The sequence below is a fragment of the Sus scrofa genome, chromosome 6 (genome assembly GCF_000003025.6).
Source record: "Sus scrofa isolate TJ Tabasco breed Duroc chromosome 6, Sscrofa11.1, whole genome shotgun sequence".
In the NCBI taxonomy this organism is placed as follows: domain Eukaryota; kingdom Metazoa; phylum Chordata; class Mammalia; order Artiodactyla; family Suidae; genus Sus; species Sus scrofa.
Window position 1 is genome coordinate 136940815 of NC_010448.4, and position 27561 is coordinate 136968375.

The 27561-nt window shown below is 40.5% G+C and overlaps 1 protein-coding gene across 5 annotated transcripts in view; it reads right to left on the minus strand.

Moving 5' to 3' along the window:
- ST6GALNAC3 (ST6 N-acetylgalactosaminide alpha-2,6-sialyltransferase 3) overlaps positions 1 to 27561 on the minus strand; it is a 567804-nt gene that overhangs the window by 307405 nt on the left and 232838 nt on the right. For all 5 annotated transcript variants that reach the window (XM_021097752.1, XM_021097751.1, XM_021097753.1 and 2 more), the window contains one exon: positions 9671 to 9865. In XM_021097752.1, coding sequence (XP_020953411.1) covers positions 9671 to 9865 — 195 coding nt within the window. The remainder of the gene's footprint in view (positions 1 to 9670; positions 9866 to 27561) is intronic.

Sequence of the window (27561 nt, forward strand, 5' to 3'; positions counted from 1 at the left end):
CTTGAGGACAAGGGTTGGATTTCCGACCTCACTCAGTGGGCTGGGGATCCGGTATTGCTGTGAGTTGTGGTGTAGGTTGCAGACATAGCTTGGATCCCACATTGCTGTGGCTGTGTGTAGGCCAGCAGCTGCAGCTCTGATTCAACCCTTAGCCTGGGAACCTCTACATTCCGCAGGTATGTCCCTTAAAAAAAAAAGAAAAAAAGAGAGATGAATAACAACTCTTACCATTGGGGCATTAGTTCTACTATCTTTTTAACTTTCATGTCAGGGTGCCTTTTGGTGGGTGCTCTGTTTTGTTTTTCTCTGCTTGTTACAAATGAAGTAAATTGATATTTAAATTTCTAATAGGAGTTTTCAAGTGTATTAACCTGACACTTGGCAAATAGGCATTTTTCTACCCAAGGTTCTGTAATGAATAAAATTCCCTTATATCTTCCTGGGGAACCAATTACTACTTTGAAAACTATGACAATAACACATCTTTCATCAATAACAGATGTGATTTATAAAGTGAAAATAAATCTGCTTTGACTGATGATGCCTCATAGCAATAAGAAAGATTTCATGTGCATAATTATAATAAAACAATATGATTAATCAGTTGAGTAAAACTAGAACTTCAGTAAGTAATAAGTCCTATCAGACTATTTTCTGGCTTTGTAACCTTCATATTCCTTCCTCTAAAGTACAAGTTAGTTTCCTAAACCCATGTCCCTGAACAGGGAACATATAGTGTGCATCTCTGTGGACACCTGAATCAGCTGAGGGACTGACTGATGGATGTGTCTTCTCATGCTCAGCTTCCCAGCAGGTTTGAAGTATGGATTTGGAAAGAGAGCTCCTCATGTGCTCCAGGCAGCACCTTGCTTAAAGGTGAGTTTCAGAATGTTTAATGGTGGTGGTTGTAAAATAACTATAAAGTATAATGTATGTATCAGCTAGGACTCTTTTGGTTGCAGGTAACCAAAACATTACCCAAACCAGCAGACATGAAAAGGATTTACTGGCTTATACACTCAATTTACTGACTTATATACTCAAAACAAAGGGAGGGTAGACTGGCCTTAAGAATGGCTGCTCTGTGGAGTTCCCGTCGTGGCGCAGTGGTTAACGAATCCGACTAGGAACTGTGAGGTTGCGGGTTCGGTCCCTAGCCTTGCTCAGTGGGTTAAGGATCCGGCGTTGCCGTGAGCTGTGGTGTAGGTTGCAGACGCGGCTCAGATCCCGCGTTGCTGTGGCTCTGGCGTAGGCCGGTGGCTACAGCTCTGATTCGACCCCTAGCCTGGGAACCTCCATATGCCATGGGAGCGGCCCAAAGAAATAGCAAAAAAGACAAAAAAAAAAAAAAAAAAAAAAAAAAAAAAAAAAAGAATGACTGCTCTCAGCACTAGAGTACTGTCCCTAGTGTACTGTCCAGGCCCTTGCTTGAGCTCTGCAGCTGGCTTCTGCTTCTCTCCAGGGAACACAGCCTCTGACACCCAGAGAATCGTATCTCAATAGCTCTACCACTGAAAAGAAAAGAGTGTCTCTCCCACAGCATGATGTAGAAAAACAATGAACCTGGGAAGACTTCAGAATGGCTCATCTTGGGCCATGTGTTCACCCCTTGACCCGCCATGCAATTGGTCAGTCACTGGCCTGAACTTTCTGCTCAGTCACGTGATCAGGAGTGAAGAGATTATTTCTGTAATAAAGAGACAGTGGCAAGCACAGGAGGTACTATATATACATATAACTGGTTAATTATACATTTAAGCATTTAATTACATGATATAATGAATATATATATATGTAGTCTGTGTGTGCTTGTGTTTAAGAAAGTGTAGGAGTTCCCTTGTGGTGCAGTAGGGTAAAAATCCGGTGTTATCACTGCAGTGGCTCAGGTGGCTTCTGTGGCACAGGTTCAATCCCTGCCCCAGGAACTTCCTATGCCATGAGGGTGGCCAAAAAAAAAAAAAAAGAGAGAGAAGCAAAATGTAAATTGTCCTGCAAGTATGTGTGTGTGTATATATTGCCCACATGCTTTTATACATGCATGTGTTTTCTGAATATTTGCATGTACTGGTTCATGAATATGGATGGATGCATATGTTATATGTATATATTATTATTTTGCAAATGAGAGTGTTAGGAGTTCCTACTATGGTTCAGTGGTTAACAAATCTGACTAGCATCCATGAGGACGAAGGTTCGATCCCTGGCCTTGCTCAGTGGGTTAAGGATCTGGCGTTGCTGTGAACTGTGGTGTAGGTCGCAGTTGTGGCTCGGATCCTGAGTTGCTGTGGCTGTGGTGTAGGCCAGCAGCTACAGCTCTGATTCCACCCCTAGCCTGGGAACCTCCATATGCCATGGATACGGCCCTAAAAAAAGAAAAAAAAATAAGAGTTTAGTTTTTGCTGTACAGTAGAAATTGAAGAACACTGTAAATGAACTATAATGGAAAAAAATAAAAATCATTAAAAAAAAGATAGCTTTTGTTTTTGTTTTGTTTTTCCCATAGATCTCATTCACATTCCCAGATCACAATTACCCAATGAATGCATTTGCTATAGTCTATCCCCTGGAGTAAGTTGCATTCCAGGCAGTCTGGCCCTTTTTGCCCCCACATGTGTCTGATTTCCTTCTCTGTTAAATTGGAGGATCACACAGGACTATGGCACTGCCTCAGGGGCCCCTTGGGCATGGGATGCCTTGTCCATGTCAGGGTTGTACAGAGTAAAACATTATTAGCAGTGACAACATATATAGATCTACATGGCAGCTGGACCAAGGTAAGAGCACCTCACTTCTGGGTACCAACCAAACACCATGAGGAGCTAGAAGATTAGAACTAAAGTTAATGGCTAGTTCCTGTTGTGGCTCAGTGGTAATGAATCTGACCGGCATCCATGAGGATGCTGGTTTAATCCCTGGCCTTGCTCAGTGGACTAACGATCCAGCATTGCCATGAACTGTGTTAGAGGTCACAGACATGGCTTGGATCTGGCATTGCTGTGGCTGTGGCATAGGCCAGCAGCTGCAGCTCTGATTCAACCCCTAGTCTGGGAACTTCCATATGCTCCACCTGCAGCCCTAAAAACAAACAAAAAACCTAAGGGTAATGGAAGAAGAGAGATGTAAGAAATGAATCAAGGAGCATGAGGTAGTGGTGATTACTTGCACAGATGTTGTTAGTTTACTGTGGCTTTTCCTGTAGTGTTCTTGGCTTGTTGGGAGTGGTAGGAGCTGAAGGAAAATGGACAGTGCATATTTGAAATTTTTGCTTTTGCCCAACTCTGCTTTTTCTTCTCTCCTTATGCCATCCAACTCTTCATCCTATGCACATGTCTCACTTCCCACCCCCAACAAAAGCTTTCTGGAATTATAACTCACAGCCATGTCTGTCCCTCTCATTTGACACTTGAACAGAGATTGACTTGAGATATGGCCACTGTTTGGGAGCTGTGATTTCACAAGAAGACTGAGACACATAATCTCTTCTCCACTCAATAAACATATGCCCTCATGCTCAGGAAAAAGATAAATTATCTTTAAAATGATGAATCCAATATGCACATGCCAAAGAAGCAATCTTTATTCTATGTTAATTTAGTTGTTCCCTTTTCTATAAAAATCTAACAGTTGAAAGTTATTTTGCTTTAGGATTACACAAATGGAATGTTTAGATTTTAATTAACAATTAAATTGATCATTTTAAAACTTTTGGAACATATATTTGCATATAATTGCTCTCAATCTACTTATGAAAAATCCAAAGCCTGCATCCCCAAATACAGAATACCTATTCATGTCAGCTTTAGTTACATGTGTACATTTATTTGACTATGTGGAGTGTGTGCTTTTATTGCCAAGACCGTCAGCTCAGTTTCTTAATCGTCGCTATAACCACAATTCGGGAAATTCTATTGCAACATCAATCTGTTCTGCACATCTTTAATTAGGCCAGTGTGGCCTGTCTGTCACAGTAACGGATGCTAAGTATTCTTATTTAGCCTACTTGAGGCTTTAAGATGTTCTCATTTTTTAAAGAGACATATTTCGGCCTGATGACATTGTTAAGCAAATCAATACACAGCCCTACGATTTGCTGTGTTCCAGAAATTCTGTGCTTGTTCACTTGCCGCATCTTTAGACACCACAGGAAAGGGCACCCTTCCCCAAATACTGAAATCCTCAGCAGCTCTAGTTGTGATGACTCTCTTATCAGATCGAAGGGAGACATCTGTCACCCCGACAGATCACCAGGAAGATCTGCCTGGCATCCTATTGATCCCCGGAGCCTGATTCTCTTATCAAGTAGTTAATGCAAATAAGTTGCGGGTTGTTTGCTCCGAGCAATGACTTCACACCAGGTCACCAACAAAAAAGACAACACAAGGACTGATGCCATGGTCTGGAAACTACAAAGAGAATTTAGCCTAAAGTTCACTTCCTTCTCTTTCCTCAGAGCGAGCCATGATCTCAACAGGGAGAAACAATGATTACCTGGAACAAAGCCCTGCAGTATTTTAGACTTTTATACCGTCTTTCTGCCACAATTAATTTAAAATGAATCACTAAAATTTGCATTAAGGAGAGAGCAGAGTTCTCAGGATATTGCCAAACACGGGTACTGGGATTTTTTTAAAAACGGATATGGAGGTGTTACATGGTTTTCACTGGTCAAATTCAAGGTCAAATGATAATACAGTAAATTATTAAAATATAAAAAGCTATAGGTGGAGGTCTCTCAAATTCAGTCCTATGAAAATGGAGGGTTGCATTATCAACCAGCAGTGACATGAGAGGGCAAGTCTGAGCAGATGGCTGATGAGGATTAAAATAGGAGTAGGATGCAGGGGACATGCATATAGGCCCTATTGCAAAGTCTAAATCTTTCCTGGTCCCAACTTCAGCATGGCAGTACCTCCTCCTGGTTGTTGTCAGCTCAAAGTACTGATGAGGAATTTGGGTTCTGTGGTCAGCAGGGACTCTCGGAATCTCAGCACTCACGGAGTTAGCCGGCACTCATTTTGCTTTCCTGCCTCTCAAGACCTCTCCTCCCCCAAAGGTAAGAACTTTTAGTCTGTACACATTAAGAAAGGGAAAGGCAACAGGAAAAAGGATAGGAGCCAATCACCAAATGCATTATATTTAGACTGGCATTGTTATGGTGGGATGGGCATTTTAATTCTTTCAATTTAACTCTGCAACACTAGTCCATAGTTTTCACGACATGCTCCTTTTTTTATCAGTATGGAGCAGGAAATAAGAAAAAAAAAAAAAACAAAAAACTCCAGCAGTAGGAAATATAAGCAAATGCACCTTTTTCTCTCTCCTGTGTTCTTTGTACTTTTATGTCTTATACTTCCTTTGGGAATAGATCATTCAAAAACTAGGTGAATTGATAAAATGAGGCCGAGCAGGAATAATACAATTTACCATATGTGAGGCCTTCATGACAGACTATCACAGATTCATGAGACTCCTATACTTCCACTGATGCCAGGCCAAAGGGACCAGAACTGATCTCATTTTTAAAGATAATAAGAGAAACAGAGTTTGCTCCCAAGCAACTCAGCTCTCCACTGTCCACGAGATCGTCAGTCTAATTCTTCCATTCTCAGCTCCTGCCTCTATTTAATGGTATTGAAAAGACATTCTTTCTTGTAAACGTTTCTGGCCACAAAAATCTTTGCCTAGGTGGCAGCAATAGCTGGTCCAACAGAGGCATCAGGGGATAAAACTATCATCAACAATGATCATGTTTGCAAATGCTCTAAATCTGGAAATCACTGCTGGCATATCTATATGTGTTTAAAAAAAATTCATAGAAGTCTGGTAGATTCTTGAAAGCATGAGCTTTCTTCCGAGAAACCTCTGAGAAAAACCTCAAGGACCATGGTTTTAAAATAAACAGATTCCCTTGGTGACCACTTGACTCAGCTCAGCCAAGCTGGTGACCCTTCAGATTAGAATAGAGTGATCAGGGACATAGGAGTGTGGTTATCTTTAAACCAAGATTTGAGGGCCACTATTATGGCTATTTGCTCCAGAACATCAAATCCACCACTCATCATTTTAGCTGTATTACTTTGCCTCTTGAAGATTTTTTTTCTTCCCAAGTCTTATTTAATGCAACTATCTTTGGGAAGGATTGCACTTGAAACCATTACTTGGTAAGGGTCAAAGCACAGAGCACTTGAGAGTAAGTGCAGAGCACAGATATGGGGGTAGAGAAGGGCAGAGTTCTGAGAAGGAAAGATGAAATTAATAAAGTGAGAGGTAGAGAGCCACCAAATTTTGTTCTCCTCCCAACTTAGTCTAGAACTATCCGAGTTTGGAGGGAAATCTGTCATGCTTTTTGGGTGCTCCATGTAAAAAATTTCCATACAAAACTGTTTATTACCTGTACTAATGTTATAGCATGGGGCCTCCCTTTCTGTCATGCATAGATGAGAGGAATAAGTTTCCTGTATGCCAGTTTTTGCATCAAGTGAAATTTCCTGTTTTCAAATATGTCTATTTTGGTTTCGATATGTTATTTTAGTTATTCCTTGTTACATTAGGTGAAACGTTCTGTGTGAGTCCCAGTCAGTAACCACCCTCCTTGGCCTCAGAAGGTACTTTAAATTTTTTATTATGAAATAGACATGTAGAAAAGTGCATACAGCATGAATGTGTATTTAATAAGTATTTAGAATGTGAATACCCATGAAACTTCCACCTGGATCAAGAGATAAGACATTGTTGATATTCCAGAAACGCACACTTATCACAAACCACACATGTTTCTCAAAGGTAACTGCTCTTCTCACTTACATGATTTTTCTGGCTTTTTTTTTTTTTTCCTTTTTTAGTTTTATCTCCTCTAACTGTCCCTAAACAGCATCATTTAGTTTTGCCTCTTCCTGTGATCTAAAAATTGAACCACACACTGTGTATATTCTTTTATTACTGTATCTTTTCTCAAAATTATGTTTAAGATTCACACAAGTGGTCACACCTCGCTGCAATTTCTTCATTTCCATTGATGCATGGTATTCTAGTATATAACACAATTTTAACCATTCTCCTACTGATAGTCTGTGGGTTGCTTCCAGGTTTTAGTTGTTATGAAAAATGCTGGATGCATGCTGTCCATGTCTCCCATTGCATGCGCTTATGGGCGTCCCTAGTGAATATGCGGATGATTGGAAATGCTGGGACAGAGCGCATACAGATCTTCAACTTTACTGGATAATAGGAAGCTGTTTTTTCCAAAGTGCTTGTTCCCCCAGCTAGTGTATAGGGGCTCCAGTTGTTCCCCATTTTCACCAACACTTGGTATTGTCAGATTCTTGATTTCTTTTGCCAATCTAGCGCTTTGTGTATAGTGATTCCTCCTTGTGCTTTTTTCCCCCTTCTCATTGTGGTTTTACTTTGCAAAACTCTGATTTCTAATGGAAACTCCTTTATATGTTTATTGCCTTGAAAACAGAGTCTTTAAAATTTAAAGTCTGATACTCTGGACTGGTATTGCGGTGTTGTTCGCACTGAACATTTCATGTCATAACTGGTAAGTACAGGGGAAGCAAAAGAAATTCATTCACTGAACATGAGTATGGCTGGGTACCTCATGCCCTTTGTCTTATTTAACCCTCTTAATAACTTTGTTAGCTGATCTTGTTTTCATCAGTGTGAGAACTGGCACTCAAACCATGCCTGTGTGTCTCCATGGTCTAAAATTCTTTTTTCCAATAGTCATATTTCCTCCCAAGAAAGTAATTCCATAGGATCCAAATAATGATTAATATCCTGCAGAAAAATCATTATATTAAAAACTATACCAAAAGAATTTCAAAAATAGCCTGGTTCATATGACTAATAGCCCTAGGAACTACAGCCCTAGGTCAGTTTTCCCCTTAACACTCCAAAATCCAATCCATTAATATTTAAACAAATGAAAGGCTCTTTGATATTTGGTTTTCCCTCATGAGAGTAATTCAGGAGATGCTTCAGTCCCATGTTTCATTTTCTCCCCATGTCAGGCACTTGTTTTTTTGTTTTGTTTTTTTTGTTTGTTTTTTGTCCTTTTAGGGCTGCACCCTCAGCACATGGAGGTTCCCAAGCTAGGGGTCTAATCGGAGATGTTGCAGCCAGCCTACGCCAGAGCCGCAGCAATGCCAGATCTGAGCCAAGTCTGTGACCTGCACCACAGCTCACAGCAATGCCGGATCCTTAATCCACTGAGTGAGGCCAGGGATCGAATCCACAACCTCAAGGTTTCTAGTGGGATTCGTTTCCGCTGTGCCACGACGGGAACTCTTTTTTTTTTTTTTTTTTGGCCATGTCAGGCACTTGTGAAATGATTCACATGATCCGGTAGAGTTAAAGAATACTGAATGACAGCCAGAAACAAAAGTAACAAAAGATGAGAGTGAGACAAACCATTTTCTAAGAGGTAAATGTTTCCATAGGTAATCACTGTATTAAGATACTGAACAAATTCAAGCAATGGATACTTTTGAAAAAATTAATTTCAAACCACTTAAAGGATAAACATCAGGCAAGGTTCCTAAGAATTTGTCTGTTATTAATAGTGCCCCCCATTTTTTAACGATAAAGTTCTAATAAAAAGTCTGTGAATATAACTGCAAATAGAGAAACAATTTTCAAAGGATCAAATTAACTCGATGCAATAACTCTGGTTGGATATTGCCTATGAAAGGGGATGGGCCAAGTCAGTTTTCAACATCCTTTCTCGGATGCTAAGAATAACTCTTGGGATAGGAGCAGCATTCTGTGGGTAACTCTCCTATCTGGCATCTTTACAAACTGACCTTTCAAAGGGATCTGACCCCAAACTCGTCCCAGTAATGTAGACACACTAATGATTTGTACCTTTGTCACCAACAACCTCCAATAGGCTTGGACTTTGTATTTATGAATATTAACCTCACACTCATCCCTCTCCATAGAAACAAAGAGTGAAAGCAATTTTATTAATCACTTCTGTACACTTCATACATTTTGTGAGGCTCATTTCATTTTGACTTCCCTCCATGATACAAATCCTTGCTTGCAACAGTGCTGGCACAGTGTGTACTTTCTACTTGTCAATATACCTCCATTCTCTTCTATAGCACCAACTGGCTACAAAGATTCAGAGGTTCAGTGATTATAGGATTTGAATGATTTTAACCCCTTTAAATATGGAAACTCTTTAAATCCCATTATCTCTGCAGCCATGGAGAATTTTAAAATCAGCTTGGCCTTTTCTAGCTTGAGGTCTAAGGATTACAGAGTTTTAAAGAGCACAAATGCTTCTCTGCAGTTCTACAGAGAGCTGTCCCCAACAGTTGACCTCCAGGAAATAAAGCCAGCCAGCTCTCCAGCTGGTAACTGCTGATCACAGTTTCTGAATGGAAAGATATGTATGTTGTGCCACAAACCACTAGGAAAACAGGTAATTGCTTCCTCAACTCCACGTGAAGCCAGTAAATCAGAAGATTTGATGTAGGAGGGACAGCAGCCTTTAGACATGTGTCAATAAATGTCTAAGGATGAGAACACAGAAAATATCATGGACCCTAAGATGCTCACTAGGGCAGAGAGTAAGTTCAGTGATTGGAAACCACCCTGCTCCCTAACGAAGAGCTATTACCATGGATACGCTCAAACTCCGCATAACCCTCTGAGGTCTTACCTCTTGCGTCCTCACATTTATGTATCCATAGTGAGTGCGAAGGGGCCGTCTGTACGTATAGGAGAATGGTATCCATTTTGTACCAGGTTGTCCAAAGCAGTTTAGTAGCAATGGGAAATTCGCTTCATTTACAAGGCGCACAACCAGCAGGAAGAGGAACGCTGCTATGAAGCTCACTGCAATCACAGATTTTCTCTACAAAACATTCAAAAAAAAAAAAGAAGAATGAATGACTTTCAATCATAAGTAGTCCCGGAGAGGTTCTTCCTCTCTCTTTTTCTTTCAAAGGGATCAAAGGGCTTTGTCATTTAGGATATATTTAACTTGCAGACAGAAAATAACCATTTGGTAACCAGGTTGTCTTAGTATGCTGAGCCTCCAAGAGCAAGCAGAGCAGAGCTCTTGCATTAGCTTTCCATTCCACCCCTACCCTCCTTACCTTCCCATTCTCCTTGATGATGCCTAGTCACTTTTCAAAACCCAAATCAGACATTCCCACCTGCAGGAAGCCATTCCTATCTGCTCAGTTCTCTCCCCACCATCTATCCCTCACCCCCAACCTATCTACTCTAATAGAGGTAAGAAGTCCTGCCACTTTCATACACACTCCTTGAAGTCACACCTACTGTTGTAAGTTTTTCGTGGTATGATGAATTCCTCATGTGACTTTTCGTCCATGTAATTTTGCGACCCTGGAGAACTGGGAAGTACTGTTCCATGCTTCTCTGTGTACCCCAGGTCCTTAACACACTACCTTATGTACTGCAGTCACTTAACAAGCACTGGATTCAATGAAGAATTAGATTTTTCACATCTTGTAGACCCAGTCTCATTATGAATCATTATTCTGTTTCTTTATTTAGCCTGGTCTATGGGCAACAAACTGTGTCTGTGCAAAAGAACCTGCAAAAGTAAGATTCAAAAAACTAATAGTGTAGAAAAAAAAATCCACATCAAGAAGCATAAGAACAACCCCAAAATATGTTGTCATCAAATCATAGTGGAAGCAACTGTATCTGAAGGGGATGGAGAAAGGAGATGTGTATTGAGATTGAACTTGATAAAATGCATATGTTTTAATTGATAGAGATGTGTGGGTGGAGCTTTCTAGAAAAAGGGAACAGGGTGAGGAGGCAAGAAGCAATGAAGTTATTCAGAGCACACAACACTTTGTTTTCTTCTTCTTTATAGAAGAACAAGCCAAAAATACAAATGGTAACCTTATGGACTATCTCAGACACCAAGCTGAGAAGTCTCTACTGAATTTGTTAAATGACACAAAACCAAAAGAGATTTTTCGTTTGTTTGTTTAATTTTTGAAATGTGATTGCCGTAAGTTATAATAAAATGCCAGTGTTTAAGAAGTTTTGAAGCAGGGAGGAATGAAAGGTAACCAGCAACTAGTTAGGAGAGTATTCCAATTGGCTAGGTCAGAGGTAATGAGGGATGGAAACTAGAGCAGTGGCTGGGGGAGCAGAAAGGTGAGAAAAGACATGAGAGACTCAATTTAGATGGAAGAGAGAGAACTTGGCTACCCAGTGGATATAAGAGGTGGACGGAAAATTTAGAGGTATCTGAGATTCTGAATCCAGGTAGCTTAAGTAATGCTGATCATGTCAGGAGAAACCAGGGTGGTCAGGGCAGGAACTGATTTAAGATTAGGAAGACAAAGCCTTTGGCTTTCTAAACTCTCATTTTCAGGTACTTGCTGGGTCATCTGGATGGAGTCCTCAAGGGGTCAGGCAAAAAGCCAAGTCTAGAGGAAGAAGAACAAGCAGGGAGTTCCCATTGTGGCTCAGCAGTAAGGAATCTGATTAGCATCCATAAGGACGCAGGTTCGATCCTTGGCCTCACTCAGTAAGTTAAGGATCTGGCATTGCCATGAGCTGCAGTATAGGTCACAGATGCGGCTTGGATCCCGAGTTGCTCTGGCTGTGGTGTAGGCCGGCAGCTGCAGCTCCAATTTGACCCCTAGCCTGGGAACTTCCATATGCCACTTGTGTGGCCCTAAGAAGAAAAAAAAAAGAAGAATAAGCAGAGCTGAGGGCAGATGTCAGGAACAACTCTGCCTTGTCTCCAGGGTGAAGACACAATGACATATTCCTTCCTGAAGCTGGGCTTGGCCCCTGATCCTTCTTCAAACTAAAGGAAAGCAACACAACTTTCCGGGAACGACTGAGTCTTTGTTGTTGGTGCTGTTGTGTTTTTAGCTCGCCATTTCTGGTGGAATCAGCTTCTTTTTGGTCTTTTCCAAGGAGAACAGAAACCCAAAGCCATCCCCTGTATCCTCCCGGGGCCCATGGTCAGAGTCACTGTAAGGGCAGCAGAACGAGGCCACAAAGTCAGAGACATCCAAAGGAAGTCTTTGCTCCTGCTGAGCTCCTGTAATTTGTAAAAGCCCCATCCATTCCCCTGTCTAGCCAGCCTAATTTTCCAATCACCTGAAAGTCCCTTGAGTTCTGCCTCCTCAAAACCCCTTATCTCACCACTAACTGCCACAGCCTTACCTCATTTAACCTTCTAATCATGAAAAACTGTTTTAATTTGCTCCTCTGTGGAATCATTATGTCCACAACATCGCAATGTGTCAAGGTAACAGCTTAAATGAGGTGATGGATCTTACAAGTTTAAAGGGACACAGACCAGAACAGATGGCTAAATAAAAGCAAAGGGGCCAGTCACCCATTAAGTAAACAGGTAAGAACCTTTTTTATCGACATCCGGTAGCCCGCTGCACAACAGCAACTTGCTTTGAAGGAGACCCAGATGGGATTTGTGCCTTTGTCTATTCCAGACACAGTATGGCCCTCTCCTTCTCTTAGCTGTTGCATGGCATCACATGGCTGGGGGCTTGGGGACAAAAGTGTGGAGGGCAGTTCTGAATTCACGGATATTGTGTAGCAACACACACATAACACATCCACAAGAGGAAAAGAAATCAGTCATTTTGAGAGACACTTCAAAGTGGATTGAACTCACAGTTGTAAGAGGCTGTTCCCTAGTAATTCATGTCGGCCTCCCATGTTCTATCAAAGGGGACCAAGTAATGAGCACAGAGAGCATGAAGGGTGCAAACGGGAAATGGAAGCCAGAGGAACGGAATGGAAGTCTGTGCTGGACCTGGAATCACAGTCTATGGTGGGCAGATGGGCTCCTTTCACAGCTCTGGCTTCCAGCCCCATTTCTGTTGTATTGTCTGAACCTGATTCTTTGCCTTCCTTCATGTTTCCATATTCTTAACATGAGCATATTTTCATAGGGCTGATATAAAACTACCTTGAAATTTCATTAGACGAAGTCTAATGTCAAGCACCTTCAACACGAAGTGCATTCTTCTAGAAGTCACTTCTGCCAGATCTTGACCTTGAGCTTCAATCAGGTGCAACGAGAAGCATGGATGAGGTTGCACACACCAGAATGCAGTGAGAATGTGTATGTGCATTTGTGTAAGAATGTGTGAGTTGGGGAAGTAACAAAGTACCAATATCCATGATATATATGCATATATCCACTCCTTCAAGCCACAACTATTCATGGAGTCCCCTCTCTGTACAGACTTGGAGAGGGGCTGAAAAAGAGAAAAAAAAAAAAAAAAAAAAACCTTAAAGAGAGGCAAAGTACGCTTCTGAAGAGTCACAACTTAGTTCACCTGGCAAGAAAACTGAATGAATACCAGACAAGGTGATGGAGCTATGCACAGGGCCCTGCAGCCGTGAAGAGGAAGGGGAGGTGGGTTGTGCTTGGGGCAATGCTTGTCTGAGGGGGTTATGTTCAAATGGAGTCCTGAAGAAGGAGGAGGAGTGTGACAAGTGGAGTTGGGAGGGAATAGCAAAACTAAAGGCAGAGAGTATTTGAAAGGCCTTCATTTGGTCAGAAATGCTCAAGTCATTTGGTAAGAAAAATATATAGACTGTAGACATGGAAGATATGCTGCGAAGTAGCCAAGGTTTAAATCCTAACAAAAAATAGTAAGCCAAATGTATGAAGTCAAATGCAACTCTCTGTCCCATCTACCTTACATAATGAAAGGATAAACGCATAGAAGTGCTGTTTTATAAGTCTGACACATTCTTCACTTTCCAATGAAGTGAAAAATGTCTCCATCGCTTCATTTTATTCCAAACTGCCATTTAACACACATCTTCTTTCCAGCGGTTTGACTTAAGCTTATCCCCTTCATAGCTTATTCTTTCATTATTTTGAGTCCATCAATGCTCAGCAAATGGGACTCTACTTTTTCACACAGGTGTTCTATGTCTAGCAGTTTGTTTATGGAAGTGGTCACTGCTGCCGTTATTGAAGCAATCACAGCATCCCCAAGATTCAACAACCAACAATACGGTAGGAAGAAGCAACAGTATTTGTCAAGTTTATAATACATAAGATTTAGACAAACTTTTTGTACTGCAGAAACCAGAGGCGAATTTAGTAAGTCATTCTCCTAAGAGGAGAAGCGTGAACATTAAATGATACAATGGGTGGAAAAAAACAGTGCACATTTCTGGGCACATAGTGAGCCCTCAAAAAATGGAAGCTGGAGTTCCCGTCGTGGCGCAGTGGTTAACGAATCCGACTAGGAACCATGAGGTTACGGGTTCGGTCCCTGCCCTTGCTCAGTGGGTTAAGGATCCAGCGTTGCCGTGAGCTGTGATGTAGGTCGCAGACACGGCTCGGATCCCGCGTTGCTGTGGCTCTGGCGTAGGCCAGTGGCTGCAGCTCTGATTCGACCCCTAGCCTGGGAACCTCCATATGCCACGGGAGCGGCCCAAGAAATAGCAAAAAAAAAAAAAAAAAAATGGAAGCTGTCACCATTGCGCTATGAGTACAAATTGTGAGAACCTTGGTGGACATTAGCTATGGTGGGCATTGGCCGGCCCATGTGAACACATGATAAGAACTGAGAGAGATCTTTTTCTTAAATATTCCAAGCAGCTGCAAACCCTTGAACTACTCAGTGCAACTCATCCACAGAAGCTCTGAGAGAATGTCACGGTGCCCAAATAGATCTGATGAATTGCTTTAGGGAAAGCTTCTGCCTTCTTTCAGACTAGTCTGAAGGGGCCTTTAACAACTGAGACATTTGGAATTTAATCCCCTCTGTGCTGCAAAAATATGCATCAAAAATATGGCATTCCAGTTGCTCACTCTTTGGAGTAGGAATATCATTTATCAGACTTTGCAGCAGAAATACCTATTTCAAAATAAAACCCACTGAGAATTCAGGATTTAGGGAGAAAACAAATGCAGAAATTTGTCTTTTTTTTTTTTTTGTAAGGGCTGCACTCTCGACATATGGAAGTTCCCAGGCCAGAGGTCGAATCTGAGCTCTAGCTGTCGGCCTACACCACAGCCACAGCAACTCGGGATCCGAGCAGCGTCTTCAACCTAAACCAGGGCTCACGGCAATGCCAGATCCTTAACCCACTGAGCAAGACCAGGGATTGAATCCTCGTCCTCACGGATACCAGTCAGGTTTGTTACTACTGAGTCCCAACGGGAACACCCAAATGCAGGGATTTGTACCTAGCAAATCTGCAGCCTATATTAACATTCTTATATTTTTATTCTTTTTACCACAGCCTTTAGCCACAGAATGGATTTTCTAATTTTTAAGTTAGTTGCTAGATTTTTTGGTTTCTTTTTCATAAATGATAACCACTATATAAAGGTATATTTTTTGGCTTAAATAGTACTTTTTTAATGGCTCCACCCACGGCATCTGAAAGTTCCCAGGCCAGAGATTGAATCTGGATCCTTTAATAGGGGATTGAACCCACACTTCCACAGAGACCCAAGCCACTGCAATCAGGTTCTAACCGACTGTGCTACAGTGGGAACTCCAAATGCAATCATTTAATGACTGTATTAGTGGCTTACAATGTAAAATGGTCCATTTTTGTACATATGCTATCATTTACTCAATAATAAATATGAAAACACAGTATCAACTGTATTATTTATATCAGTGCTCAGAGACCTCACACACTAAGACCCTACCCATTGCTTATTTGGGACCTTAGCAAATACAATTTCTTTTCCCACATAAAGAGTGTGTCTTCAATGAAATCTACCTTATGCCATTGGCCAAGCTCCAAACTTGGTTCTCCCTGAATACAGTAAAGCTTCTTCCAATGCATATAAGGATGAATTAGCAAAGCTCAGCATATATAAATAAAACCTTCATCTGTTTTATTTATTGAACCAACTGTTTGGATCCTGCTAGTTAAACTATGGTGAACTCTGGAGAAAATCTCACTCATTTGTTGGGGGTATAAGAAAAGGAGGGTTTAAAAAGGTGGACAATCCTAGAGTCCACACAGGAGCTTATCAAGGGCAGCCTCGGGCAGCCTGGCTGGTAATAGACTCAGTGAGGTCATCAAGAAGAGAGTTGTGAATGTCCACAAAGGTCAACATGGGAGAAGCAGCAGCATTTCAGAATCCAGGAGGCTGATGAAGAAAATTCAATCAGTAAAAGCAATGCATTTTGAGAGTAGACTTTGAAGAAGGCAGAGCGAGTGAAGCTAGAGAGGCAGGCAGGGATCTGATTATCAGTCTTACATATCATGCCAAAGAGTGTAGACTTCAACGTGGGAGAGAGGGTCAGACTTGACTGTGGATAGCTCTCTTTGGAGATGGTGTGGTCACTGAATCGAGAGGTGGAAAAGACCCTTTAGGAAAGACAATGACAAAAGCCAACAATGGACCACTTCTTCAGATATCAGTAATGGACATTCAATTCTCAATATAAAAACTGCAATTGTTACTTTCAGAAACTGGCTTTTCTTTCCTAGTAGGGGTGCTGGGAATAAAGTCTAGATATAGCAGATATGTATGAATAATCATCAGAGGCTTAACAGAAGATCGTATTTAATGAGTGCTATTAGTCGGAGAAATATTTCTGTAATCTCTATTTTCCAGATGAAGAGATAGAGATATAGAGAAGTTGAGTTAACTTGCCCAAGGTCACAGAGCAAGGAAATAGTAAAGAAAGGTATTGAACTCAGTCAGATATTCTGATTCCAGAGCCTCTGTTTTAGTATATGGATTAACTACGTTGTTAACTGTTACTCATACCAAAGGGAATATTCTTCTTATAGGACTGGTTCAGAAATTTTAAAAACCTGTATTAGCCATAAGCAGATTTTGTAATAGATTTTTCTCAATAAATAAAATACATAATTCATATGGAAAATTGAGAAGCTGATCTGAAGCATGGTAATTACGTTTATTTCTAAATCAGTAATCAGTGGACAACTTTAATTCTGGCTTTACTCCTAGTATTAAAAAAAAAAAGAATGTATATATGTATGTGTGACTGGGTCACCTTGCTATATAGTAGAAAACTGACAGAACACTGTAAACCAACCATAATGGAAAAAAACAAAAATCATTAAAAATTTTTAAAAAACCCTCCAGGGTACTATTGGTTATCGCTAAAGAAAATAAACCAATTATTCTTCCACTCCTGCTAGAGAATATTAGGTCCCCTTTGTCATCAATAGTATGGAGTCTTAATGCAGGCAGTTTATAGGAATCAATGTGACAGAATGGGTATCTTCCTTTATCAGCTCCACAATTTCATAATCTTTTTATTCAGCGACAATGCAGCCAAACAGCAAAAGGGTAATGGTTTCTTTAAATACATAATACATACATAAGTAAATAAAATTAAAATATTAAAATTAATTTTTTAAAGTATTAGAGCATCTTCAATATGGTAATCTACTTTAAGAATTCGGAGCCATGTCAACATGTCACCTTCAGACATGGGTACAGTCCAGTAAGATTATATATTCAATAAGCAAAAACCAAAGCAACAGAGGTCTCATGGGCACCATTGTTGTAAGTTATTCTATGTAAAAAGCTAATCCTAGAGAAAAATTATAGGTAGCCACAATTTCTTCAGGGATTTTTTTTCCCCAGAGACTTCTTAAGGCTGCAAACACTAAGAAAAGTTCAAGTTAATGTGAACAATATGAGTGTCAGATGGCATGATGAGAGGTCACACTGAACTTTCTAGCACTTATTTTAAAACCATAATGAAAAATGTCAATGAGTTTTCAATATGCCTGCACATTTTTCTTATGTTATTTGAGGAGGATATTTAGGTTTCCTGGCCTAATTTGATTTTCAATCTGCTACAACATCAAAAGAAAACAACCATGGCTACATTCACTGAGTTTGTTTTATAAAATTATATAAAACCAGTTTATATCATTTTGCCTCTTCATCTTCATTGTATTGCTTCAGCATATGTCCTTTCATATAGCAGGAAAAAATCAAAGTTCTTCAGAAATACAAGATAGAGCAGAGGATGGATACTGAATATACAGAATGAAGGGAACAGCAAGCAAAGTCTCTCAGTGTGGCTGTACAGATAGACAGAACAACTTTATCCAAAAGGCTGGTTCTCATGATGAAAACATTAGCAATTGGGGCAGAGAGACCTGAAGTTATCCTTTATGTTTCACTAAATCCTAGTACTTATGGGAAGAGATATGTTCTGGTCCACCCGTTGTCTTCTCCCTGTGCCCCTGGCTTTCCCCTGAGGGAAGAGAGGCACTAACTAATAACCAGGGACAATGAAGATAATTAGGTAAACCGACCAGGTGCTTTCGTTTTATCCTCAGCCACCTTATACTCTTCATTTGGTTTCTGCAAACATCTCATTGGCATCCTTCACTCTTAAAGAGATGAATGTGTCTCTAAGAATCCAATTCATTGTGTTTAGGACACCAAAGGGAGCACAAGGATACATTCTGCTGGTCCTAATGTCATTGGGGAGGGAATCCTGCCCAGAAGCATCATGATAATGATGAGAATGACAAGGATAAGGACAATGAGGATGACACCAACCAGGTGCTCTTGTTCCTCTGTGCATCTACATGGCATTACAGTGTACAACACTCACCATTAGAGCACTTTCAGACCTACCACCTCACATGATTCTCCACATTGCCAGTGAAGTAAGAAGGAAAGGTTGGATGCTTGCAAGTCCCATCTCCCATTTCTCCTTTCATGCCCTCCGTATTTCCAGCTGGACTTCTCACCATTCTCCAACACCCCTTGGCTACCCAGTTCCTATGACTCTGTCTGGGCTGCTCCTCCCTGGGGCCCTGCTGTTTTCTACCATCCCCATCTCTACAAGTTCAAATGTAACTCAGCTTAAAGGGTGGGTCCTGCCTGAAGTTCTGTATTTCTCTCTGGTTTCCAATTCATGGATCAGGGTGAGGTCAGTCAGGTGGGTAGAGAAGAAGATAGAAGAAAGAGATTAAGAGAGTGGGGAGGGAGGAAGGGAGAGAGGGAACAATTCCTCTAGAATTTTGTTTAAAAATTCCTTGAGGACATGAACAAAGTGAAAAATAGCACTTTTTTTTCTTTTTTTAATCATTTACTTATATATATATTTTTTCCACTGTACAGCATGGTGACCCAGTTACACATACATGTATACATTCTTTGTTCTCACATTAAGTGTTCCATCATAAGTGACTAGACAGAGTTCCCAGTGCTACCCAGCAGGATCTCATTGCTAATCCATCCCAAAGGTTACATTCTGCATCTATTTACCCCAAGCTCCAAGTCCCTCCCACTCCCTCCCCTTCCCCCTTGGCAACCCTAACCCTAACAAGTCTATTCTCCAAGTCCATGATTTTCTTTTCTGTGGAAAGGAAAACTAGATTCGAGATATAAGTGATATCATATGGTATTTGTCTTTCTCTTTCTGACTTTTACTTCACTCAGGATGAGACTCTCTAGTTCCATCCATGTTGCTGCAAATGGCATTATTTTGTTCTTTTTTATGGCTGAGTAGTATTCCTTTGTGTATATATACCACACCTTCCTAATCCAATCATATATCAGTGGACATTTGGGTTGATTCCATGTCTTGGCTATTGTGAATAGTGCTGCAGTAAACATGCAGGTGCATGTGTCTTTTTTAAGGAAAGTTTTGTCTGGATATATGCCCAAGAGTGGGATTGCTGGATCATATGATAGTTCTATGTATAGATTTCTAAGGTACCTCCATACTGTTCTCCATAGTGGTTGTACCAGCTTACATTCCCACCAACAGTGCAGGAAGGTTCCCTTTTCTCCCCACCCCTCCAGCATTTTGTTATTTGTGGACTTATTAATAATGGCCATTCTGACTGGTGTGAGGTGGTAGCTCATGGCAGTTTCGATTTGCATTTCTCTAATAATCAGTGATGTTGAGCATTGTTTCAAGTTTTTCTTGGCCATCTGTATATCTTCCTTGGAGGAATGTCTATTCAGGTCTCTTGCCCATTTTGCAACTGGGTTGTTGGCTTTTTTGCTGTTGAGTTGTATAAGCTGTTTGTATATTTTAGAGATTAAGCCCTTGTCGGTTGCATCATTTGAAACTATTTTCTCCCATTCTGTACGTTGTCTTTTTGTTTTCTTTTTGGTTTCCTTTGCTGTGCCAAAGCTTGTCAGTTTGATTAGGTCCCATTGGTTTATTTTTGCTTTGATTTCTGTTGCTTTGGGAGACTGACCTGAGAAAACATTTGTAAGGTTGATGTCAGAGAATGTTTTGCCTATGTTCTCTTCTAGGAGTTTGATGGTGTCTTGTCATATATTTAAGTCTTTCAGCCATTTGGAGTTTATTTTGGTGCATGGTGTGAGGGTGTGTCATACAGGCAGCATCACAGTGTCTTGAATTTAGAAGACAGTATATATTTGTGAAAGACGAAAAAGAAGGAAGGATGGAGGGATTGAAAGTTATCCTCTTCTAAATATAAGTGCTAAGTCATCCAATAACTTTTTTTAGTTGAGGATCATTAAGAAAATATGTTTCTCCATGAGGAGGAAAGCCTCCAAATTATTATTTTCTTTCTTTCTCTTAATTCTCTTCACTTGGAGAGTTCTGTGTAGATTCGATGTGAGTGTGGAGGGGAGATGAGGGAAGAGGATTAGGAAGGGGAATGTAAAGTGAATATTTGTTAAACTGGACTTTTCACTGAGCATTGCTTTGAAGTTCTTGATAGAACTTGCAGATCTGAACTGCAGGAAATCTGCTTACAGCAACATCCTTTATATAGCACACAATGAAAAGACTAACAAGAATTCCCAGTTTTTAGAAAACCAATTCTTGTCTGAGGAGAACACTTAAAGCTAGAATCCAGCATCATGGCATGAGAAGTGGATAACAAAAGGAGAGCTCGTCCTTCTAATGAGGACAATGGCCCATTTTCAGAGAGGATGAATTTGCAACTGTTTGCTGTGTGCTCAGCAAGTATCAGGTACTGTGCCAGGAATTTATAGGGATGAAATTGGATTCTCACCAGCAGCCTATCTGTAGACGCAGGGTGGTCAAGTTCCACTAAATGAGCCAATAGATGTAACCTTGAGCACATTGCTTAACCTGCTTTGCTTCTGTTCTCTTACCTGGAACTGGGGAAACAATAGTATCTACCTACTATGACTGTTCAAGGTTTAAACGAGTTACTACATATAAAGGGCCTTACAGTACCTCCTGGGAAATGGAAAGTGCTCAGCACACATTAGCTTTTATTGTCAGCAGACTTCATCAGATCTAAGACATCAATTATTCATCACGTGGTTACTCTAAATACGGTAAGAAGGGAGAACAAAGTGGGGGTCTAATTAGAGACTTCTGCAAAAAGCTAAGACACTAAAATGCTACTCCCTTGGAGTTCCCATTGTGGCTCAGTGGAAAGGAATATGACTAGCGTCCATGAGGACGCAGGTTCGATCTCTGGCCTCGCTCAGTGGGTTATGGATCCGGTGTTGCCATGAGCTGTGGTGTAGGTCATAGACGTGGCTCGGATCCTGAGTTGCTGTGGCTCTGGCAGAGGCCAGTCTGGGAATTTCCTTCCACCTCAGGTATGGCCCAAAAAAGACAATACATACATACATACATAAATACATAATACATATACATATACATACATAAATAAATACTGCTCTGTTAAAGTTAGAATATTCCAGAATTAAAGATGCCATCCAGTAAGGCACAGCAAGACGAGAGAAAGGAAAAATAACCTCCCCTGGGAATGTGAACTACCATCAGGTACTCAAGCAGGTTTTTGATATAAGTTCATATGACTAGTGTGATTCAAGGAAGAACTCAGCAAATAAGTCTATGTAAAGTGGTCTTTGGATGGTAGTATCCCCAGGGGATCACCTGAAACAACACAAACCCTATCTGGAAGAACTTAACTTTGTCGTAGGCAAATAATGACTGCAAGATATTGTGTATAAGACACACCTCATTCTCAGACATGTGGAAAAAATAGGAAAATATGTTTAAATAAATGAAAATTGGCAGTAGTGTCATCGTAGTGGTCGTCATCGTCACTACTGCCACCATCACCGCCACCACCATCCTCATCCTAAGGAACAGAGAAAATCATCTTGAACTGTCTTAAACACCTGTCCCTTATCCTAAACCCTAAAGGAAGTATAACCACAAATCCATAAAGAAAGGATGACAGAGTCTTGTGGTTTGCCAAGACATTAGAAATCAAAACACCCTTTGGTTTTTGTTTTTTCTTTTCTTTTCTTTTCTTCTTGTCAGGACTGCACAAGTTAAAAAAACAAAAAGCACCTTCTTTTTTTGAAAATGGTTACACTATCTTGCACATACATGCATAAGGCATCCCAGCCCCACGCACAAATATCAATTGTTGCACCTCCCAACATCTCTTTATAAAGAATCCTTTTGCAGTTCGAAGTCGAACCTTAGTGGAGGAACACACACATATTAAACAGTCTTTTGCTGAACACAAGTATTTTTGCCAGAGCTCAGGTCTCAAGATAATAATAAACAGTATTGTGCTAAGAACACTTGAATTTCTAAGTAAGAAAGTTTCCCTATCAATTCTAGATTTAATATTGCATTGACAGTCATTTGAATCGCTCATAAAACATAAAGCATATTAGTTTATCACATAATCTTCTGTGCTAAAATAGCAGAGGCAGAAAGATCTCCACTGTCAAGCAGAAGCCTAGAAGTACATGCACACGATCTGTCATCAGTAAGTCTTTGATATATTTTTTAATCATAACCAGATCAGTCAATGCCATATTTCCAATAGCCTACTAGCTACCTCTATTTGGATGTCTGAGGTAACTCAAATTGAACAGTCCAAACCCCAATTTATAATTTCCACCCCCCCAACCTTCTCTACTTCACCTATACTGTGCCTCTGAGTACCTACCACTAAAGTTACTTTGGAGCCCCAGTAATTAAAATTTCAGCTCTGCTTAGTAGCTATACGACCCAGGGCATCTTAATTTTCTTTGTCTCTACTTTTCATCTATAAACTCATAGTCATTATGAAAATTCAATAATATGATAAATAAAGGACCGAGCTTAGGACTGAGCAGGGTAACAGGCAATCAATGATCATTAATTTCCTTCCTTTCTCTATATATTGGGTCTCCTGCGCAAGCTATCCTTCCTTCATGGAATGTCTTCTTTCCTTTCTCTGTCAGAAAACTGCTACTAATTCTTTAAGACCAAATCCAAAGGCCATCTCTTCTGCAATAGCCCTAACCCTCCACAAAGATTTTAGAGCACTTTATTCTGAAGCATAAGAATAAATCATGTGGTAATAATCACATTATGTGGTAATTATTTGATTACCAGTCAACCTTCATCATTCAACCAAATTCAGCAAATACACAGCACACCATGCCCCCGTACTCTCTCTGGACAGACATTACTAATCAACTGTAGTACCATTTTTTCCCTCAGTGAGGATGCTAATTCAGAACCCTTTCAATACCATGCTCCAGGCAGTAGTGATACTAATCAATGAGACCTGGCATATTTATCACTGTGGCACAAAACAGGTATCAGCTTAAGTCCAGAGGCTGTGCCTTGATAGGTCTATGACCCATGTAAACATGAGTAAGATTTTTATCCTCTCTAGGCCTCAATTTCCTCATCTGTACAATGGAATGTTTTAGGAATCTAGCTGGGTCTCAAGTCTAATGGCACTATAATGATGACCAGGGACCCCTACTGGTCAGAGCGAGTGCTGCTTCAAGGAAGATTCATAGCACAGTTCTGTACTTGGCCCCCAGTCTGTGTCCAGGCCCATTTCTTATCACAGAGTTAGGCATGCCTTCAGACACTCAAAAATTGAAACTGGTGTCTATGTAATTGAAATAGAAATGGGGTGAGAATTTGTGATCTTTAAACTTGGTAGATAGCAGCTGCCATTTACCAAAGCCTACCTGATTGCAGCTATTTTGCACCTGCTGAGAAAAAGTTTGCAGCAAAAGAGATTATTTCCTCTTTAACCCTTGTCTGACAAGAAGCTTCCACTTATTTTCACTCAATTGTACAGAATATGATCAGGTTCAGTCTTTCATATGTATGTGGATATTGAGGGGTTAACACACCTGGTCAAACCACTTCCACTAAGCCCTGGTACTCACAATAGGAACTTTAAATGTCCGCTGAGTTACTTTGTTGAAAACCTGAAATCAAAGCAAAAAGAGTCTGAACATTTTCAATTCTATGTATATTTATCTGGTTTTGTATCTTATATGCGACTGCATAAAGATGAGATTTCTCTGGAGACTATTTGTTAGTTCTATAAGCCAAATATTCAGATTTATTCAGTAAACATTATCATAAAAGCATACACCAAGGTAGTTCCAGGAAAAGAAATTACCAATAAATAGTTGTGAAGAAACAAAGGCCATTTCCCCAAATTTAGAAACAGATTCAGTTGATGGGAAGCAAGCTTGGGCTAGAGCTTAATATTTTAACCAAAATCTCAGTGCCGGTGCCCAAGACCCAACCTAGGTGGGTATGCCTTTGCAGAATTGGGTCCCAGGGATTGAATTTTCACAACTCCTCAAGGGCTTACTGCCCCCATCTCCCCAACACTGAACCTTCCATTTACTATATGTCTCTGTGCACTGTTGCAAAGACTGGCTTAATACCTCCATCCCCAAGGGATTGAGAGCTCTTGAAAAGCAGAAGCTCTACCTGTCCTGTTCACCAATGTTTCCCCATTGGCAAAAGCAGCCAAGCCAGAAGCCTCATGTAAACAAACATCCAAAACACATGAGTAACCTGGGAAGATTTTTGGAGGCCCGAGTGAGCGTGGCCCAGTTCATCTTCTCCAGCCACAGATCTAAGGGCCTCGCTCAGCAGCAAGAGCAAGGCCACCTCCACACCCTCCCCTCGTTTGCTCTTAAGCACCTAACTGCCAATTGGTAAGATGGTGCCTGGAAACCCCATAATTCCTGTTCACTTAAAAAACAGTAGTTGCCAAATTTGTTGGGTAATTTTCCAAAGCACAAAGTTGGTCCATAGTCAGCATATTTTGACATTTTCCTGCGTTTTGTTATTTTTAGGTGATGTTTTGCAAATCAGGCTTTGCTCCTGATTTTAACAAAGCCTTTTCTTCCTGAGCAAAATAGATGAGCAGTTCAGCAAGACAGGGCAGCTTTTATCTGCAAAAAAATCTGCCTTTCAACAGAGCAGACAATAGGAGCAAAATGGAGGCAAACACATGCAATATTTCCTGTATGTGAATTGTGATGCTTTTCTCCTGTGGGATGAGCGAGTGGCAAGATAGTTTATTCCCATGTGGCCCTGATAGCAGGTCCTGAATACTTATGAATATATCACTTTTATTGCCTTTTATATTGAATTACTGAGAGAGAAAAAATACTTTTGTGAGAATTTCAAAATCAAAATACTTTAGGAGCTTTTAGAATCTACCTCCAGGACAGAAAGAAATCCTTAAGAAAACAAATAGTTCTGTTCTGCTGAGAGATCCCAGGTACCACTCCCACTGAGAGAGGGCCCCTTCATGGAAAGGGAGATGTTATCAAATATTCATGCTGACTTTCAGGGGAAAAGGTAAGTGTCTATTTGGGGTCCAGGCACTCTGAGCCTTGTCTTGGTGGCTTTAGAACTTGCTGTGTAAGGGACAAAATTTGCCTGTAACATTTCCGCACCACATGCTCCTTTGGGATTTGATTTGAGATGCTTCCTAATGGTATATTTCACTAGAACTCTCACCTCCCCATTATCCATCAATCGTAAAGATTCTCATTCAATATGTATCATTTCTTTGGTGTTCAAATGCATTTTTAGTAGATTTCTTCTTCTTTCCATGTAGTTAAGAACTCCACAAGCCAAGCTAGGTTATTTCAACCACTTTAATTCTAGGCTTGTCCTTTTTCTATTTCGGCGAGAGGAAGTTGTTTGTATGGTGAGATGGAGTCCAAGTGGCTTAGCATGATACAAAAGCCCCTTTATGATCTCACCTCTGACAATCTGTCCAGCCTAGCTCTCAGCCTCCCCAAGCTCATTCTTCATGTTTTAGCTACAGTCAGCATACTGCGTTCTGGGAAAGCTCCTTGCTTTTTGGTAGCTTCACACGCTGGTATAGTTCCTGCTATCCAAAATTTCAGTTCAGGGGAAAACAACAATGACAAAAACAAAACAAGCCCCCCCCCAAAAAAAAATCTGTCTTCAGACTCTAAAAAAAAACTTTACCTCCTTTTAGGGAACCCTCCTGCACTGTTGGTGGGAATGTAAACTGGTACAGCCACTATGGAGAACAGTTTGGAGATACCTTAGAAATCTATACATAGAACTTACAGATGACCCCGCAATCCCACTCTTGGGCATCTATCCAGACAAAACTCTACTTAAAAGAGACACATGCACCTGCATGTTCACTGCAGCACTATTCACAATAGCCAGGACATGGAAACAAACCCAAATGTCCATCAACAGATGACTGGATTCAGAAGAGGTGGTATATATACACAATGGAATACTACTCAGCCATAAAAAAGAATGCCATAATGCCATTTGCAGCAACATGGATGGAACTAGAGAATCTCATCCTGAGTGAAATGAGCCAGAAAGACAAAGACAAATACCATATGATATCACTATAACTGGAATCGAATATCCAGCACAAATGAACATCTCCTCAGAAAAGAAAATCATGGACTTGGAGAAGAGACTTGTGGCTGCCTGATGGGAGGGGGAGGGAGTGGGAGGGATCGGGAATTTGGACTTATCAGACACAACTTAGAATAGATTTACAAGGAGATCCTGCTGAATAGCATTGAGAACTTTGTCTAGATACTCATGTTGCAACAGAACAAAGGGTGGGGAAAAAAATGTAATTGTAATGTATACATGTAAGGATAACTTGATCCCCTTGCTGTACAGTGGGAAAATTAAAAAAAAAAAAAAAAAAAAACTTTACCTCCTTTTTCCCCTAGCTTTTCTACTGCCTGGTAGGGAAATTAGTCCCTACATTCTTGGGGAGTCCAGAGTCAGAGAGGAAGGAGGTAGGGGGCAGGGGGAAGAGGTAAATAGAGATATAAAAACCAAACTAATATATATACATATAAATGTATAATATGCTAACATGCACTGTCATGTTGTAATTGTAGTAACATTAATTGAGCACCTACTATGTGTGTGGAATTGTGCAGGACCCTTTACACACATTTCCTCTAATATTGACAACTGCAATACACATCAATACTCTTATCCCCCACTTAACAGTTGAGGAAACTGCTGATCCAAGGAGAAAAATGATTTGCCTAGGATAGCAACTAGTGTAAATAGCAATATCAAGATTCAAAACAGATATCTTAAAAGCTAGCGCTCTTTCCATTATACCTCAAGGATATTTTATCTCACAGCCCTGTATTTATTAAGTTATAGATCTGCCTACTCCAATAAATGCCTTGAAAGAAAGGACTACAACTTGGACCCCTAGTCCTGAAAACTTATTCTTTGGCTCAAGAAATGTTGGTGAAGCAATAAATTAAATGAATATAATAACGTACCTCTGTGCTTTTCAGGTGAAAAGATGGGTATGGCATGTGGAAACTGAGATGTTTGTACA